Source organism: Rhodamnia argentea, chromosome 7 (genome assembly GCF_020921035.1).
Source record: "Rhodamnia argentea isolate NSW1041297 chromosome 7, ASM2092103v1, whole genome shotgun sequence".
NCBI lineage: Eukaryota > Viridiplantae > Streptophyta > Magnoliopsida > Myrtales > Myrtaceae > Rhodamnia > Rhodamnia argentea.
In genome coordinates, this window is record NC_063156.1 from 6288808 (window position 1) to 6308845 (window position 20038).

A 20038-nucleotide genomic window follows, 5' to 3' on the forward strand; every position below is an offset into this window, starting at 1 on the left:
TCATGGGCAAGATCCTTGCTCGTTGCATGTGGAGTGGATTGAGAAATTTGTATAGATTATGAGGATTAATCCGACAAACAAATTATTGAGGTGGCATGTGACTTTTGATGCATTTTTTTTCCAATTTGATTTGTTAATTTGGAGCTCGTTACATACCCAATGATCGCTTCGTCATGATTAGCAAAAAAGGGTCCTAATATCTTGCAAAAATCTATAGTTGGCCGACAAAATGCCGGTTTAGATGATAAGACAGGCTCTCTCTTTCTGTAGTCGTTTCGTAGGAAGCAGTGTAGAAGCAAAATCTCGAATGCATCGGGCCGATGTGAGGGAGGCCTTTAAGATTGCCCGAAGTAATGAATTGGTCAAGGTACCTAAAAGTTGACCCAGACCATACCCAACTGCTCAACCAAGAAGAAACAATGAGGTTGCGACGCTTTAACAAGGGCCGTCGTGGTCTTTGGACTTTGTGTTCGCTTACTGCTTCACAATCGAGAAAGTAATTCATTATCATTTTGAAAATCCTGATCGAGTTTGTATTGTCATTTTCAAAATCCCCAAGGGGGTTTGAAATCTCAGTCCTAGCTTCTCATGCAGAACTTTGGAGTATAGAAAGCGTACTTTTGTTCAGAAGATCGATCGGGTTAGTCATCACTGCTTCTTCTCTCTCTCTCCTTCTCTTTCCGTCTCGAAGAAAGGAGTGCGATGTTCTCTTTTTCACCCACTTTTCCTCGAAGGTGGCTTCTAACTTCGATCAATCACGGCCTGCGCGTATGATTGCACGGTAATGTAACGGAGTCGCCAAAAAAAAACACCACAAGTTGAACTGCAGACGCATTTGGACACACCATAAGGAGAATCAGGAATATAGGGGACTTGGTTCTTGACTGTAACAGAACAAGCTGCGTCGCGCGTTGAAAACAACTGTTCCAAAATAATGGGTTCAGTACCGCAACCAGATTCGGTGGCAGCCACGGCACTACAGTCACATTATCAAGTGCTAGGCGGGACAAATCCAAGTACGTCAGATGAGCCAAAATATGAATGGAAGCGAGATGGAGGTCATCTTCTTTAGGCCATTGAAATAGAAGTTTTATATTCAAGACTCTTCCCTCATTATCACCAAATGTAGGGAGGGAGTATTTTGATCAGAGTACAGTGCAGCGGCGAGCATACATACATCTGCGTGTGATAGAATTGCCTTGAATACCTGAGCTGATTTCTACCTCTCTCTCTCTCTCTCTAGATACATGTAGCTCTAGGAACCTGCCGTTGAAACAATATGGAGTACAATTTTCCAGCGGATAACATGGATCTTCAGTCACTGTACTCCGAAGATGTAGATCCTGTTCCTTCTTCAGGGTCCACATTTTCAAATCCATCAACAGCTCTTGTATCCTCCTCCTCCTCCTCGTCAAACTCCCCATTTATGTATTCGCGAACGTCTAGCTCTCCGCCTACATCGTCCACGATATCATCTCCCTCATCCTCGTCGTCATCGTCCTCCTCCTCCTCAACTTCCTCATTGCCATCTATATTTTCATCGCTTGCTTCCGACAATTCATCAGCCTTGCCATTGAGACCTCCAGTGTAGTCATCTGCTGCGAGATCATATCTGTACGACCCAGTCGCTTGCCCATCTTCATCCTCGTACTCTGAACTCTCTGAACTACTGCTATTTTCGGCTTCCTCCAAATTCAGCCCCACATTGTTTCCTTCATCGCCGTTCCATCCATCCTCAATCAAGACATCCGGCGATTCCTCCATCATCTGTTCTTTTGGGGTGTCAATTTCACCAAGAACAGGGACTTCCTTTTTCACTGCTCTCTGCCGATTTCTAGTGCTACGCCGTCCTCGCTTACGTCCGCCTCGTCCACGTGATCGCCCTCGCTCACCATTTGCCACTCTAGCTCTCTTGCCAGAGTCAAACTTAGAACCACCGAGTACCCGTCTCTGGGATCTCCGGCCGCTTGTGCGACCAAGGCCCCTTCCAGTTCCCCGTCCCCGTCGCCGACCTGACCCAGAGACTATTAGCCCAGGGTCGGCCCAGTTTTCATCTAGAGGCCCACCTCGAAAAGGAGTTGCTGCACTATCATGGTTCTGCCAACTCCTCGTTCCCATGTATCTTGATGGAAACTTCTGGAAAAAGGAAGAACAGAACCATAAATTGCACAAACAATCAGCAAGGATTTAAAGCACAAAAATCAGCTTATGCCACAAAGTTCATGCGTAAATTCTGAAACTATGTTCGCGGACTGTATAATCTGGATCAATATTCAGCAAAACAAATTAGTACTTGAAGATAGACTAAATTGCATGTGACATTATAAGAGCCAAGCCAAGTGAAAGAAGTTTTAGTCTTTTCAAACCATGGTCCTACAACTCAAATTCAACTGGGGCTGGCTTACTGAAATCAGAAATACGAATTATAACCTGTGAGGTCTTCCAGTAACTGGTTGAACAGTTGCAACTAACTGCATAATATATAGTCTCAACACTGGCTATTGGACAGTTCGGTTTTACTGGTAATGATCCATCATCAAAGAGTCGCATGTCCAGTTTCAAGCCTGCCTTGCACTATCAATTTCCACTTTCACTGATCAAAACAGGTCAGAATCTACTTGATCCTAATCCAATTCATAGAACAGGTCAACTCTGTGTCTAAAACACCGCCTACAATATAACCAGGTTGTCTGTAATTTGCCCATTTTCCCAGTAAAAGGAACTAAATTCCTGGAGGTAAATAAGTCTTAAATAGGCATACTCATTTTTTTTTTTCATGCTTTTCTTTTCCAATTCAACCAGCAAACTTTTGCAGCCCTGGCTCTTTAATCTCACCTTCAATCCTACTTTAAAGGAAGGAAAACCTTATTAGGGTATGTTAAGAGTGACCTTTCTTTTACTTCTACCTCCATAGCATCTGATAGTTGACTCTGATTATACTGAGCACCCATAACAATTTCAGATATGAGCTTTTAAAGTAGTTTGAATTCATTGAAAATTTTTCATAACCGAGCTATAATTTTGAAGTTCTGGGGAAAGTTAATAGATAACTTATAACTTCTTGCTTAAAATAAGTCAAAATTAGACAGCCCTTAGACCTTTTGCAGACACTACTTGATGCTTCATGTACAAGTCAATTTGAGATTCAACACTAACACCTCAAATCTTTAAAAACTAACATATATTACCATTCAAGTCACATGAAAATTTTCTTTGATTTCTAAAAATTAGAAAATTCCTTCAATTTTGGTGGTAAAACAAGCATTTATGATAAAGCTACTAAAAAGTTCTAATCACGTCACTATCAATAGTTATCATCATTATCTACCAAGACAATTGACTGGCCATAAGAAAGTTGGCATCATACAGGCATTCCACTACTATGTACCTCCTTTTATCATGATGCAACCTGATAAAAAGAAAAAAATCAAAGTTCACTATATTGAACAGGGAAATCACCTCAAAGTCCCCAGAACCATTATTAACCGCAGACTCCTTTTGATGGAGCGAATAAGAGATAGCTGAATCAAATTCCATGAGCCTTAAGGCAACTGCAGCTGTCGTTTTCGGTATCCATGGGAGTAAATTCAAAGCATCAAGACTGGCAGAAATATCAGCAGCAAATGCAGAAGAGACACTCAGCAATTCATTAGTAGTCTCGAAATTAGGGGACAAACGATCCTTCCTAATGGCACTCTCCAACAATGTCAAAGCCTGAAAACCAAAAAAGGAACAGGTTCTGAGAAGAGAGAGACTTTGCAAGAAAAGTATGAAAGCAAGCAATGAAAAGACAATACAAAAGTACCAATGGAGTATATAACTTTACCCCACTCTTTAAAATCCAGCGGAAAAATGCTTCCGGGCACATAAAGTGAAAGGGGAAGGCAATTCCTTGTTTTTTGGAAGAGGGATAACATTGCTAGAAATTCAATACACTAACAGCATAAACAAACAAGTTAGCTAGAACCTGAAGAAGGTCTGAAGCTGACGATGAAGTTTGCAGCTTGCTACCCCAAGACTTGCGATAATCATCAGTCCAAAAGCATTCAAGAGCTTCTGGAGGAACAAAAGCCTGCCAAGTGAACATTAAGAAAACCATAAGCTGCAAAAATCTATAGGGAAGCACAATTCAACATAACATGGTGAAAAGAGCTTGAAGATATTGAAAGCATAGGATAAACTTGCCTCCATCAAAGCCAATAAAACTTTAAGCAATCTTATTTTCACAGGGGCAGACACTGAAGTATACTTAGTAGGGTCCGACAGCATATGCAATTTGTGCTCAGAAGGTGAAGCAGACCCAGAGAAATATACGTTGCTCTTCGAGGTTGTAGAGTTCCAATAACAAGAGGGACAGTCATCACAGTCCATAAAATATATCTCATGACATCGATCACAAGCATTAAGGAGTGGCACACATCTTTCCTTCCCATATTTTCTGGCACATAGTACTAAAGGATTTAGGCATTCCTTCCATATCCAATTCTCAAACTCCTGATATCTCTTCAGAGCACCATCTTTCTCATGTTGATTTCTTCCAAGCTCAATTTCAAACGATGTGGAGGTCTCTGAGGTCTCAGGATATACTCCACATACAGAGCTGCTAGGGCTTTCAATGCCTATGCCATCAGCGCCAAAGGCCAATTCAAGAGCATGTCTCTTGACTTTATCTTCACTTGATCTCTTGCCACCAATGCAGATTGCATTTCTCCTAACAGATTCTTTAAAGGATGACTCTATCCTTTGCAACATGAAGTGAAGATATGATTCCCTAATCCCACGTACATCTAAAGATGCTAACAAAGAACTGAAACCCTGCATGCATTACACCGATAGATTAGAACTGTGCAGAATGTATGTCAAGGAAAAAGAAATATGTTAGCCAGCAATATCTCTAAGAAGGCAGGTAACACTTGCCTCTACTATTGCTATACTCTAAGAGAGGCATGGGCAAAATGATAGATAACACATTGCACAAATATACCCACCAATGTAGACTAACAACTTAATCATACAACAGCCACTTAAGATAGAGATCAGCACCTCTTCAGAATCAATTATCCTCCATCGCCCATCATGCAACTCAACGAAGATCCTACCACAGCCAGGATCATTTCTTGAATTGGACGTGACAAACTGCCAGTATCTGTTACGCCTTCGATCCTGACCAAGAGGCAATGATCTAAATACATATAACTCTTCTGCCTTATACCCAATATAGGATTTTAACTGTGAGCGGGACATTTCAGCAGCATATCCTACTTGATGTAGTGAAAAATTATCTGAACCACCAGGAATATCTTGCATTTGCAGGTTCCCTTCAGAATTTATGAAGGGACTCGCATTCTGCTGATCGATCATTGATTCTCGATGAATAGCAGGATCTAGTGACATGTCATTATTACCACTGTCAACAGCAAGCAAAGGGCTTAGCTTTCCCTCAGCTGACGATAGATTTGTGAGGTTAGCTTCAGTTTTACTTGCCATTTGGAATGGATAGTGAATCTTCATCAAGTAGTCTTCTTTTGTTCGGCGTTTATCAAGTTGTGCCTCTGCCCACATCTGTTTCTTCAATGCAGTTGCTGCTTCCAGGCGTTCCTGAACAGTCGCTCACATTTCAGACCATAAACACGATTACAATAATCATATCCAACTGCTCGACGAAAAGAGACAAATAGTTTACCTCAAGAACATTGCGTATTGAATTCCCTTCAATTGCAACACCAATAATAGCAACCAGAGCATTGAGGCGCTCTTCAACAGAAAGGTCCGAGTACTCTCCTTCCATAAGTCCTTGCACCCATGGCTCCCCAGGATTGCTTTCATCAATATCGGTGTCTCCCTGATTATCAGTTGCTTCATCCTGAATGACACCCACATCTCCGTCAACAGGAGCACTGGCATCTTCATTCTTGATCAAGTCTTCAGGACGCTTCAAAGAGGACTCCCCATTCGCTGTCTCCAGGCCATTCTGTGAGATGTCTATAACATCAGCATCATCCTTTCCATTACCTGTAAGAGTTTTCCCCTCAAGTAGATCGACATCTCTTTGGGAGACCTCCTTCTGCGAATTCAATTCAGCATTTAAATCTTCCACCTCAGGGTCTTCTGTGCTTTCGCTTTCAGAGTCTTCATCTCTTTCAGCATCATCAGCTTCCTCTCCATCAACAAACTCACTTTTAAATTCTCGAATCCTTTCCCTAGCAGCAGAAAGTATAGCCTCAGCATCAGCAGGATCCTTTCTATAAGAAGGTCGGACACAGTACGTTGACGGAGCAGTTCTCTCAAAAAGCTTGGTATCTCTTGACAAAGCAGCAGCTACCGATGCTTCTGGAGTCCTACTCGTAGTAAGATCCCGTAGTCCACATTTCTGCCAAGAGAAACCATGAAGAAAATATTTAATACCTTAAATGACAAAATGATCAAACATGTTTTTCAGTCAACAAATCCAGTCTCACCTGAATTCTATCAGCAACTTCGAGTATTGTTAGGCCCTCATCTCCCTCCAGAGAGAGAACATGAAAAGCTGCAAATTTGACTGTTCCAGGGGTCAAACGATGTCTTGATCTACGTAAATTAGAATATCCCCTTTGTTGCATTTTGGCAAAGGCATGTTCAGCAGCCGCACCATTTCGCAAGAAAGAAATTATATCTTGACCATCATTACCCTGCCCTTGCAGTGGAGGGGAAAAAAACCTTAATGTGAGTTAAAAGAACCTCACTTTTCAGTACTGCAGAGCGAAGAAACTCAGGATGTTTCGGGCTGCAGAGTTTTGCCCTTTCCTTTCACTTTTAGCATATCAAATCCATTTGGTTCATAGTTTCAACAAATAAAAATAGTTCATTTTTGGTTGTCAGTAAAGCACAAAGGACCATTAGAAGGGCTTACAAACCCTTAATCCCATGCGACAGTTGGAATATTCACAACCAACATCAAAAGGCATGGAAAGGATGTTTGACAAGTTAGTCTCAAACTAGCATCACCCTGAAGCATGAAGCAACCCCCAGCCCCAACATAATATATCTAAAATCTTAAGCAGCAACAAAATATAGCAACTTAGGATGCGATGATCCAAGCAGCAAAATAGTTCCTAAGCTCATACGATCAACAGTCTTCTTTCGAGTCAACGACAACTAGAGAAATCGTCTTCTTAGACTAATTCCTCGAACCATACATTTTATACAGCAAAAAACACCTGACTCCTTCTGTTGACAATTACAAGAAACGAATACTCTCCGGTCTTCTGCTAACGTGGCAGAAAATTTACTTTCAAGGAATAATGAAGCATCCTGGAGGTGGAATGACGACAGGACTCCTCGTGATAAAGTCAATTAGATAGTCAGTTGTCATAATCTAATGAATTTTGTTTCAAAGAGAACAATACCCAGTGCAGCCACATACCAGATAAAAATCCAATTATGAATGTCACTTCAAGATACCCAGAAAAACTGTAAAAAGGCACAAAATGGAAGCAAATCCATGCAACACTTTTCAGTTTGGCATATTCAGAAACAAAAGACTATCCATGCTTATGTGAAAGAGATTCCATGGTATTCTGAACTTTTTCATGATGTGTGAACCTAAGGCTTATACTGACTGTGAAACAACTAATAAAGCAAAGTCAATGACCATTAAGTAAGTAAAAGAAACAGATGCATGAATAAAGAATCCTCGCTCTTGGCATTACCAATATAATGAGATAAAGAAATAAATGCAAAACGTTAAAGACTACAAGAGTTGGTAGTTCTCACGGTTATCCTTAATTATGGCACCTTGTTCTAGTCCTACAACTAAATACCAGCTTCAATCTCGAGGAAAAAAGGGGGAACTGGTCCCAGTCATTTTCAAACTACTCTTTTGAGAGATCTAGGCTGTCTAACATACCTTCCATGTCCACTACGGCATCTAGAACAAACTCCAGCCACAAAACTCAAAAAGGATATGTCATCGAATAAAGAAATGCAAGGAAATAGTATGCATCTCGAAGCATAGAAATTGCTGTACTCTTTTTGCAATGCAAGCAGCAGCAAGTAATGACATGACAGCTACTAGTAGTAAAATTCCAAGATAGTCTTGATGGATACGAGATCACCTCATGATCATCATGAAGATATGCTGCTTCAACATTCTTTTTCTTTAGTTGTGGCCCAAATCCTGCAGAAAGGACGAACTGCCGCAATATTTCAGGCCATGTAAGCGGATTCAATTGCCGTTGCCAGGTCCGAATGTCAAAACCCCAAGAATATGCCTGTAAGGAATGCCTAAGTTAATCTTTGCTGATGAATAACGAGCAAAGCAGAAAAAGAAGAAAGGATCATAATTTCCAATTCTTAGTGACTGCAGCTTAAGGATGTTCCTACGATCCTTATATTCCATCCCAATGAAGAAAAGGCCAAATGATGCCATGACTCTCCCTCCCTCTCTCTCTCTCCATTGAAAAAAAATTGGCAGCTAATTATACAACTTCCAGGAAATGAAGACATTAACAACCCTCCTGCTCTGTATAATAATAATAATAATAATCAATAAAAATCTTGGTAATGTCCTCCATAAAACAATTAGAATTTTGTTAAGTCCACTGCTAGTACAAGAAACAAGTCACACTTTCACAAGCACACGTGTCATCCATCTAATGTTGAATATTTAAAACACTCTGGATCTAATTACAATCCAAACAGTTATAAGAACTAACAAGAATTAGCTCACCCCTTCAACTATATGTGGATGCCCACCGCCTGGAGCAACACTATTTATATTTGCTCCCACATTTGTGGAAGGTGTCCTTGCGACATCTTCAATATCTTTGATGATTGTTCGTAAGACAGAAACATGTATCTCACCCAACAACCTTGCATCCTGAATCACAAGGCAAAATATGCTTAGCAAGAGAAGAAAGCAAGATGGCTCATGAGCTCCCATCTTATAGATATTGACTCTTTGAGGAATGATATTAATAAGTACAAATTAGAACATACATAGTCATGGAAAGCTTGGACAAACTCATCAAGTGTGAATGGCCACAGACCAAGAACATCTGCGAAAGTTATCAGGAACCTCCAAACCTAGAGTCAAGAAACAAACCCGAGATACTTTCAGGAAAAGATTTGCATGGTGATGAAATATTTAAGATTCCAAAGGTTCATGCACAAACCAAATTTCTGTCACTGGAAAAGCAAGGCTATATAGCCACAGTAATTATGAGAAGTGTCGATACTTATCAATTGTTTTCACAGTATTACAAATTTTATGACACGAAAATGCTGTTTTGAACAAATCATAGGGTACAAAAGCAACATATTCAACTTCTACATTATTAGGAATATCATAGTTCATTGAGAAAAAATTGTCCACTAGCAATGTATCATAAACAGAATTAGAATAAGCAAGAACTTTCAACTACAAATTCACAGTGACACTTCAACTCCTTGAAGGAACGTGACAAACCACAGTCTATAAGAAGCTAACATGCTAATATAAGATGCCCATGAGGCCTCAGAGTATGATGCTGATTGTGTGGGGATCAGGGCATGGCAAAACACAACGATACTCGGCACAACAGATCTTACATCCTGGCAACTAAAATTCCAGTGTATCAATACAGCAAGAAAATTCCAGAACCGTAATATCTTAACCCACTGATTCTAGGAAAGCTCTACACATTGTTTGCAGCCTTAAGAAGTAATCTACCTAAGCTCTGCCCCGGCTTCTCCTCGATAACATTGGACTTTAAAAGAAATAAAACCAGCCTAATCATTGCACTAGAATTTACTTTGTGCCCTCTATCTTGGAAAGGTACAACAAGCTATCTCACATCAACCAGAATCTACAGTTGGTGTCTGACATTCAGCTGGACAACATTAAAACTGAAAGACATTGTGACTATGAATGAAGATATAATAATGATCACAGAATATCATGGATAAGCACTAGGTAACTTTTCTTTTGTACACATACATGTTAAACCTCAAGATGCGAACTATTTAAAATAAGAGGGAGCAAATTAACTAGAGTAAAAATCAGGAGTTCTTTCAACATTTTTGCCCAAAGTAAAGGGATAAAGGAGCAAGCGAAGATAAAAGGACATGAGAAAAGCAAAAACAAATACAAATATGAGGAGAAACAAAGCTCAAGCTTACCATGAGAAGATTCCCAATATTCTCCTCAGAATGCGACCAAGGTTGAATTGCAAATGGCTTTTTCATTAGCACAGATTTGGGTGGAAATGCAGTCATGGAATCTGGAATAATAGACAATATAAGCTGCCTTTTCATATGCAGCATCACTAAAATTGTTCCCCATGAGCTCAATTCAATTAAGCTATTGAGGGCTTAAAATGAATGCAACATTTTCAGCATAAACCAATCCGTAGACACAACCTAAAAGCTGAAAATTTGGAGCCAAACATGACAGGTGACCTGGGCTTCCTTCTTCAACTGATAGTAACATTGCTACCAGTTAAAACGTTTCAGATGTCCAGGGTTTCAGCAATTGAGTTCATCTAAAGTTTTCCTTTTGCTCTACCAATAGGACAATAAGTAGACCGCAATCATATATAGTAAGAATCCAGTGAGAAAGTTTACTGGCACATAGTTAGCATGGACTTTTAAGGATCTCAAATCCTGCCAAAACTTGCTTGCAGTTCTATCATCTACCATGATTTTCTGAAAAGAAAGGTTAAAACACGACTCGGTATTAAAGACACAACAACCTGGCCATTGGCTACTTGCACTCAGGTCAAGAACCCAAGGTCCCAGTAAATTCCAGCTTAAAGTAAGTCTTAGATTACATTCATGCAACTCACCACTACTGCCATGTTAAAATAATTCCAGAAGCTATCACGCATAGAACAATTTGATGATCTCACAAGCCTTTATATTAAAGGCTTGTGAGATTGATTTGCACTAACTGGTGAGGACAAATAAATAGCTTTCAGGATAATCTGCTGCCACAATCACAAATAATCTAATGTCCAACCAGAGATTCCACAACTAACCTCTAAATAACTCAAGATTCTGCAATGTTTCAAAATCAAGAGACATTATTGAAGGTAACCCTTTGCTTGAGGCTGCGAACTCCATTAGCTCCAATTGTTCATCCTCAGTTAGTTCCACTGATTCTTTTGCCATTCTGCGGGCAATTGCTCTCTCACTAGCAGCTTTAAGTCTAGCAGCTTCCTTTTCTCTTCGAAGTTGCTCTTTTCTCCTCATTTTCTCAGCCTACGTACGCACCAGTAATTTACTAGTTGAAAAAGCAATGTTAATTGAGAAGAAAAGAAAAACCATGGTTTCTCAAGCTTACTCTTCTAGATTCTTTCTGCAAGAACTTCTCCCTCCTCTCCAATTCACGCCTTTGCTCACGCTGGTACCTCTCTACCTCTCGCTGCTTCTCTCGCAGCAATCTTTCTTCTTCCCTTCGCCTTTCTCGGTCAAGCCTCTCCATTTCTTTTCTTACTTGCTCCTCTCTCTAAATACAGACATGCAATAATATTAATTGGCAACAAGTGAACTTAAACATGCAATAATACCAACTGACGACAAATAAACTTCACTGGAAAACAGCACACCCGTACCTTGCGTCTCAAAATATCTTGCTTTTTTAATTCTTTTCTAATCCTTTTCTCATGAGCTTCAACTTCCCGTTGTATTCTAGCCTCTTCACTCTGTACAGGTAATAGTTCAGAGACAGGAATTACTGAAACATTCTGCAAGATGATAATTTACAGACAAGACATCTACCTATACACACTTCAAAATACTTCAGAATCCAAGAAATTACCTTCCTCTTTCTCTCAGCTCGCAATAGTTCCTCATTGTGAATGACCCGTCTGTCTGATGATACAAGCGGATTGTCCAAAGCTGAAACAGAGGGAGCACCGAGACTCTTTTCAATCTCCAAGTTTGTAGAAGACGTTTTTGATGAATCTAAATCATATTCTCCTGGAGTTGATGCCAAGAGATGCCCTGGCTTGCCTGGTGGAGTTAGGAGACTCAAAATAGGCATCCGACTTTGAAGGCCATATCCAGAGGGCATTGACTCATTCACATGCAGGAATGAAGGTCCAGCTGAAACCATACTATCTGAACCATAATGGTATGGTGGAACAACTCTTTCATATGTCTCAGCTCTAACACTTGGTTTCTCTGGAAGAAACTGGTATTCATGGACTGGACGCACAACACCCTAAGAACAACACATATGGCAGATTCACGTCAGTTCCTCATCCGCTGCACCCTTTTTGTGTGTGTTTGGGGGGGGGTGGTTGTTTGTCCCTTTTCTTTTTCATGAATAGGGGGCAGGGCTGGCTACTTGTCAGCTAACCAGTACAAATAAACTATGCTAAAATATTCAACTCTGCTAGAACAAATTCAAATCTGTAGAGCCCAGTCATTAGAACGAAAAACCAACTCAGCTACAGTTTAAAGATTATCCTATATCATTTAGTGGATTTTTCATATATAGTTTATTCTTCATAAATGAACTAAAATTAGCATGCTTTTTCAGTCCCTGTATGCGTATTTATCAAATGTCCTGAATATGCATAGTTGCTTCATTCTAAATAGAGACATCTACTGACCTTAACTGACTTAGCATCAGAGCGCTCATATTTGGCCTCGAAAGATCTCCCAGTTTGTTTATGTTGCCCCATCACTGCTCCTCCTGCAACATATATAGCACAATGGAATTCAGTTGTGGCAGAGACAATGGGAGATTACAAAGCAGCTACTTCGGTCATTACAACACCTTCCGCGAGAAAGAGGATTAAAATGAATCAGACAAGACATACACCAAATGATTACTTTCAAAGAGCTTTCTTTCAAAGGACTCAACAACCAGACATTCCTCATTCCCCAAGTGAAAAAACACACCAGAAACATTAAGCAGCAACTTATGAGTGACCTCCTTCAGCCACCTGTATCTTGTTATCAAATCGAATACTAACAAGCTAATGGCAACAAAAAAGCAAACTCCAGAAAGTCCTTTCTTGTCTCTCAAGAACAGAAACATACTACAGAGTCTTACCATATTCAGCTACAGCGAATCCTACAACCTCTTATTGCATTGACATGATGGATTGCATATAAACCAGCAAGTTCTATTCTATATCAGAGGCAGAAACTCTTCATAAGTTACTGATCTAACTTCAAGTAACAACAGGCCAGAAAACAAGGTTCTCTTCATTTCCTGTAATCTAGCGTTAGTTTTGAATTGTCAGTGGAAAAAACGTAAAAAAGGAAATGGATAAAGTTGCACTTGAAGGAGTATAATGAATATAGTGACGAACTTTTCTTGGATTGTATGATTGAGACTAAGGATCAATAGTTCATATTTTTGCATTTATCTACTCAAATAAAGACAAAAGAGTGCAGATTACTGACAGCAGTGTTTGGGTGTTTACAGGACGAAGCCTTTTTATGCAACTACTGTCCCAAACAGTGACCAGTAAACCACTCAGACAATCAGGTCCACTCTATCCTGTTCTTAGAAAAATCTCCAAGGCTAAAGGCGTCAGAAAAAAATCTTTGCCCTTGGACTCCAAAGCTAAACCTCAAAACTCTAAAGGTCGCACTCCCAATCGATAGCCCTATTATATCCTGCCAAGATAAACTTCAAGCAGCTCGTTCCAATATTCCTCCAAACAAGAAAGGAGGAAAAAATTCCGCAGACGGCGACACCTGCCATTTACCTTCAACAGTTCCATTCCCTATTGTCAAGATCCTGGCCGGAGGCCTTGGTAAAGGACTGTCCTATGCACAGGAATTTGCTCCTCTGTATCTTCCTTACATCTTCACCGTTTCCAAATTGTAGCTCACAATGCCATAAGTTCTACATGACACATTGCATCGACAAGTTCTTTTCGATGAAGTTAACCTGGTTACATAAATTTTTTTGCATGATTTGGCCCCTAGTGCTTGGTAGTACCCTGACCCATTTATTTCAAGTCCTCATCGAACCACCTATGAAATACCATAAATTAAATCGTTCAAATACAGATGAAGTGCTCTGCTCACTGGAGCACTCCAGTTCGCTATTTCCATATCCAAAACACCAACCATTTATTCAGCCACCCTTGCCTTGTCTTCAGTGGGGAGCAACATCAATTTGTTCTGAACTTCACTCCTACTCTCCCAAGTACATTCGCAGACCATTAGAATCTAATCACCCAACAGACAGCTTTAGTCAAGCTCCATGTGATATTCAAGTACTAAAAAGTTAATGCATCAACAAGACATTACTACCAAGCACCAAATCAAATTGCCATTCCCTGATTTTAAACAAAAATAGAAACATCCAAGTTAGAATGCTCATGAAGCAGGGAACTCAACTCACCAATAGGCGTGCCAAATGCACCTGGTGGCAGAGGATCAAACTCCATCCCAAGAATTGGCCCATCGTCCCTCAAAGGCTCGCCCAACTGTGCCTCCACAAATGCAATTGCATGACGCTCAGCCAATGATGGTTCTGGCTCATAATGCCGCTTCACCACCGAATAATCACCAGTTATTCGTGCAACAGCCGTCCCGACCCGTGGGGCGGCTCTCCATGGATCCACAGCCGGCGTAAACGAACTTGATCCAGCAACAACACCATAGGGAAGCTCATTTGCTGCATCCCCACCGGCCAACATTGGCTCAGCGGCAGCAGCTGGGGAGTCCTTACGCTGCCGTTTGGATGGTCCCTTCCTATCCTTCAAACGCCGGTGACAGAACCACATTTGCAATTGCCTATCAGAAAGCCCCAATTGCCCTGAGAGCTCAATTCTTATCGCCTCGGATGGATATGGCTCCACTGAATCAACGCCAATTTCACAGTGAAAATCGACATAACGCGCAAACAAACAGTTGACACGAATCAGAAAAGGCAACATACAAGTGCAAATAAACTAGTTAGCATTCGTACCAGCATAAGTTTTCTCCAGAATCTCCAACTGAGAAGCAGTCTTCATCTTGCGCTTAGACTTGCCCTCTCCTTCGACTGGCTTCTTCTTCTCAGCATCACCGCCACCTCCACCTCCACCTCCCCCGGCGTCGGCTCCGCCGCTACTGCTAGCACCGGCAGCAGCTACAGCCATCTCCTCTTCCTCCTCCATTGCTCGGACCTCCCAAAGAAAAAGCCTCGGATCGGAACAGGCTCAAGAAGGACTAGAAACCAAATTCCATTTCCGACCCAGAATCGAACACAGGGACGAACACAAACCCTAGAAATCGAGAAGAGAACTTCGCTCTCTCTCGCCCAGAAAAACTCTCTCTCCCTCTTTAAAAAAAATGACTTTTTTGTTGGTTTGACGAAAAAGCGAGGAATATAAATTCACCCAAAAGACTTTCCTTCTATCTCTCTCTCCCCCCTCCACCAAATAAGAAAATTAAAAAGTCGAAAATACTGCTAACTTGTTCTCGAGTCTTTTCGCTCCCTCTCTCTCTCTCTCTCTCTCGTCTCTGTATCGATTGCGATGTGAGGTCAGATTTGTGGAAATATAGCACCAACGACGATAATAATAACAACCCAAGAACTGGAGCGTTAAAAGCACCAAAACCATCCACCCCATAATTACGAGAAAGTGATTGCGACGATGAATGCGACGAACAAGAGCAGCAGCAACGACTGCCAACAACGGCAGTCTCGGCTTCTTTAATCTCTCGCATGTTTTCTTCTTGTCGTTGATATAAAATTAAGTTTGCGGGCAACAATAGTAATCCCATGGGAGAAAGAAAAGAAAAAAAAGAGAGGGGGGAAAGAAAGAGAGATGTGTGGGGGTGTTGGCGATAATGGTTTTGGATTTGTATGTCTGAAAGGGAGGAAAAAACAAAATCAAATTTCCCTGTTGGGTTCTCGAGAAAATCGATGTCGTAATTGGATCAGTGAAGTTGAAGCGAAGGATTGGATTGATTCGCGAATAAGCTTCTCTCTCCTTGTTGGGTTCCTCCTCGTGCTTTCTCTCTCTAGACTCTCTCTCTCTCTCTCTCTCTCTGCTGTTCAAGAGATGGGGCTTGCTTATGACTCTCTTTCTTTTTAATTTTCGATTAATTTAATGCGGTGCTTTTCTTCAGGGACTTTTGAGGTGGGGCCGGAAGATCTCTCGACCCGCTTCTTGGTTTTCGGTACGGTGATGAAGCGGTTTGTCCGAAAGCGGCTGCGAATGAGAGAGGACGAGGACCTGGGGAGTGTGTCCCACGCGTGGGGCATGCGAGTGAGACTCCTGTCGCACTATCAACTTAATTAATGGACGAAATATTATAAGTTTAATTCACTAATGTCGGTTTAGGACTTTTCTCTCGCGTGGTGTTTACGGGAGTCAGCCTCGGAAATAAGGATGACGTGGCAGATTAACATGCACAATTGGAAGGAATTTAGAAAGCCTTGTCTACTTTAGAGCTTAGAATGCTATTTTCTCATTAAAAAAAAAATACTTAAACTGGATTAAAATAATGGTAAAAATTCCACTCTCCTCTAGCAACTTACACGCTTCTTCCTATCGAAGTCCTTCAACTTTTTTTAATTTATTCGATTGACTCCTTGAATTCACGTGCATTTTCAAAGACGCGGCCGTCTAACAATGAAAAAAGTGTGTAATTCTAATATGGTGTTATTCGTGACAAAGAATGTCATAACCCCAAAATCTTTGTTCTCATTTTTTGATCTAATTATTTCGCTCGACTTCTCACGATTGAGACCTAATCTCGTGATGAGAAAAACTAATTCTCTCCTATTCACCAACATCGGGGAGGAGGCTATGATTAACAAGTGTTGATGCGTGAATTTGATTGGATCATGGATTTTGCTAGTATCGGATCCAAACGCCCTGAATTTGTACATCACAAAGGAGGAAAGCCCCATACATAATCCTTTTCGGGAACCTTCAAAGCTTTTTTTTTTCCCCAGTGACATGAAAAAGGGCCCAAGCCGAATAAAACACGAAGTAGACTCTCCATGAGGCAATCAAAAGAATTTAGTAGGGCTTATATCGGCTTTAAGATTAGCAACGAGCCAGTCTCTTCTAATATAGTTAAGTAAATAGAGCTAGCATTAATTAGAATAAACTCCGAACTAACAAGATCCGCTTTTGAGTCAACCTCAAGGGTGATCTCGTGGAAACAGATTTATTAGCATAACACACATTTATTTCGAATAGGGAGTTGCTACCCGACAGTCCGATTGTCTCGTTATTATTTTTGGCCCAATGATTTTTCAATTAATAAGTGCTTCATGCAAAACACGCGGTAATGGTATGTAGATCTACGATTAGAAATAACCGGCAGTCTTGTCAGGCTGTCCGAGAAGCATAATACTTTCAAATATATTTAGAGAGAGAAAGAGAGTGGGGGACGGGAGATATGAGTTCTAGACCTCGATTAGCTACAGTGACCTCGTCTTATTATTTGTATGGCAGGCCAAGCCAGTGGGCCTTTGGTTTTGGGCCGTAACCCAGTAAAAGAGTGAACTGAGTTTTTATTCCACACACCGCTATTTGTCTAATTGATCATGTAACTTGCAAAATAATCATAAGATTATAGTGTATATACTAAATTAAGTCATAGCCGTGTCATGAAAATTATAATTCCACTTCACAAGATCGAGCAAATCGTTAAAAAATTTTAACCAAAAAAAAAAATTGCAAATAATTCAGTTCTAAAACTGCATGTAAGTTTTGACCAAAAAGAAAATCTGCATATGAGTAGCTCTCCACTGTGTTGATCTGCATGAGCAAAATCATGAAAACATGAAAATCCACAAAACCTAGAATATATGATCAATGTCGAGAGAGAGGGAATCCGATGCCATGCCGCTTGGTTGGGCACGCGAGGAAAATCAAGCTACACGCCACCCCTACCCCGATCGGCACCGCCACAAGCAGCTGCCGGGCCTCCTCCGACGGGGAGGGATAGAAGCACTTGACCACGTTGGGGTCAAAAAGCGCGATCGAAGCGAAGACCAGCATCGACATGACCCCGTGCAACAGGTCTAGGAGCCTTATCCTGTACCCGGCCACAGCCTCGGACGAGAGCTGCACCGACCCATCGAGGACCCACAGGCCCTTGAACGTTGCAATCCCGTGCCGGACCTTGCCACGCTCGTCCCGGACGGTGTCGGTGAAGCAAAGGAAGAAGCAGGAGACGGCGCAGAGGGCGAGCAGGGCTAGGGTTAGGGTGTGGTTCAGGGAGGTGGGACATTTGCCTTGGTGGGTCAGGACCGGGGACACGACTTGGAACGTGAGGACCGTCCCCGTGGGAAGGAGGTTCGCCAAGTACGCGGTTAGCTTGAAGGTCTTCCGCGCCGCCTTTTGCGCCAGCGTCTTCGGCTGCTTTCCGGTTCCTTGATCTCGCAGCTGATCGCTTACTCGAAGCAGGGGTTGAGCTTGTTCTTGCGCTGGACTCTCCATGTTCAAGAATATCTCCACACTAACGGAACTCTTCCCTTCCACCACCAGCCAAACTTTCAAGAGCTTCGAAATTTTTAAGGATTTTTGCTGACTACAATGGAAGAAACCATGCAAGGAAGAAGAAAACGGAGTCTCAAGATCTGTTATTTTATGCCGTTACTTGTCAAACTGTTTGTTTTACGGCGTTCGATGTGGGCTAATCGAGCTTAACTAATGGAGTTAGTGGCGTTTCTATTAGGTCTTCTGTCGATTTGCATCTCTTCTCCCATGATCTAGAATGCGTCCGGTTCTTGAGGAGCGATTAGGGTTGTTCAACAGACAGTTCGAGGCTTCGAGCTGCCGTTTCTTCTTTGCCTTTAATAAGGCATTATAGGCTGTCTTCAGTTACCTTCTGTTCCCTAAAACTTTAGTCCCCGTTTCTCCCTTGGTTATTACCAACCAGTACGACGTAACAGATCAGTTCTCATTACACCCGTCATAAAGATGCAGCAAATAACGAGCACCGACTACAACCTCAAATTACCATTTTTCCTTCGGATCCGCTGCAAGTCTTGCCTGCTTCATCCTGCCCTTGTCACTCGTGGTGGTTTGCCTCGGTTCCCACTGGTCTTTCAGTTTGTTTCGATTCGAATCGCCAAGGTGCAAGTAGGGTAACAGAGGCTTGAGTGATATATTGATATCCCTATGGATGGGCACTGCTATTTACATGACACTATAAGGCTTGCATTTGGGCAGTTCTAATTATGATAGGACTGAATATGATAAAATAAAAAATTCAAGGATTTTGTTCTATCTTCATCATTTACTATTTGGTTAAACAAATTCAATCTCAGGCACCTTTCTCTAAATTTGGATAAATTTAGAGGTAGCTAGGGGCATAGGAGAGATCGAATTTTTGTTTTGTAGAATCATTCGCCCACTCAAAGCGAGTGAGGCAACCAAGAGACGCACGGGAGGGATCTCCGCTCGCTAATCGGTCGAAGAGGCGGCTAGGCGCGACGGAGAGGCCGTAGTTATGCATGACACCGGATTCTACCTCATTTGTTTTAGCTCATTTGGGCGCAGAGGAGAAGAACAAAGGTCCCTGAAGAAATCGACAGCTCCAACATATCCCACCTCTTAGGATTTTTTTTTATCGTGGCTATATCTCGGTTATCTTATCTTGAGCCAGCTAACACGGACAGGGTAAAACATATTTTATCTTCATTTTTATCCAGACCACCAAATATAAGAAAAGCTTATTTTGATGGAGAAATTGTTCGATTACATCGGGGAACATAAAAGGAAGAGGAGAAGAAGCTGAAGACACGGCGCCAAGACCGGTCGAAACAGAACGAGGTCGGAGGGCTTCGGAGTCATCCCACGTTTCTCTTTTCGAAGCCCGGACGACGATGGGCTTCGCAAGGACGCTTTAACAGAGAAAGCCGTCTGACTTGCAGGCAGTTCATCGGACCATGAGCCTGTAACATCACATCTTCTAGGCCCATCGACTTTACACCTTCCTCACCATTAGCTTGAGCCTCGCGTGTTTAAAAATTGCCCCACGTTATACTTCGCGACTGTACATGGATGTGCATTTGGCGTTAACTTCAATTAAATTCTCACCAGAACTTTAATCATATGCGATATTTTTCTCGAATTATTCTTTTACAATTCCATAT

General features: G+C 41.5%; 3 protein-coding genes across 4 annotated transcripts in view; 1 reads left to right on the top strand and 2 right to left on the bottom strand.

Moving 5' to 3' along the window:
* LOC115746805 overlaps positions 1 to 20038 on the top strand; it is a 959385-nt gene that overhangs the window by 70372 nt on the left and 868975 nt on the right. The window lies entirely within an intron of this gene.
* Positions 1039 to 15919, bottom strand: LOC115754474 (homeobox-DDT domain protein RLT2). 2 transcript variants are annotated; one of them, XM_048282070.1, is made up of 19 exons: positions 14900 to 15919; positions 14330 to 14788; positions 12576 to 12658; positions 11938 to 12181; positions 11777 to 11829; positions 11571 to 11660; positions 11300 to 11464; positions 10995 to 11217; positions 10138 to 10238; positions 8977 to 9063; positions 8708 to 8857; positions 8094 to 8249; positions 6459 to 6668; positions 5684 to 6370; positions 5044 to 5598; positions 4186 to 4815; positions 3968 to 4072; positions 3460 to 3714; positions 1039 to 2136 (listed from the first exon to the last, which is right to left on the bottom strand). In XM_048282070.1, exons 1-19 carry the CDS (start codon positions 15087 to 15089, stop codon positions 1315 to 1317), a joined length of 5265 nt encoding a protein of 1754 aa, XP_048138027.1. In that variant the 5' UTR covers positions 15090 to 15919; the 3' UTR covers positions 1039 to 1314. The 2 variants fall into 2 exon arrangements, with proteins under 2 accessions (XP_048138027.1, XP_030549342.2); XM_030693482.2 differs by having other exon boundaries at positions 11777 to 12181.
* On the bottom strand, positions 17748 to 18377 carry LOC115754504 (protein DMP7). The gene has a single exon (XM_030693538.2). The coding sequence runs from the start codon at positions 18375 to 18377 to the stop codon at positions 17748 to 17750; it is 630 nt and encodes a 209-aa protein (XP_030549398.2).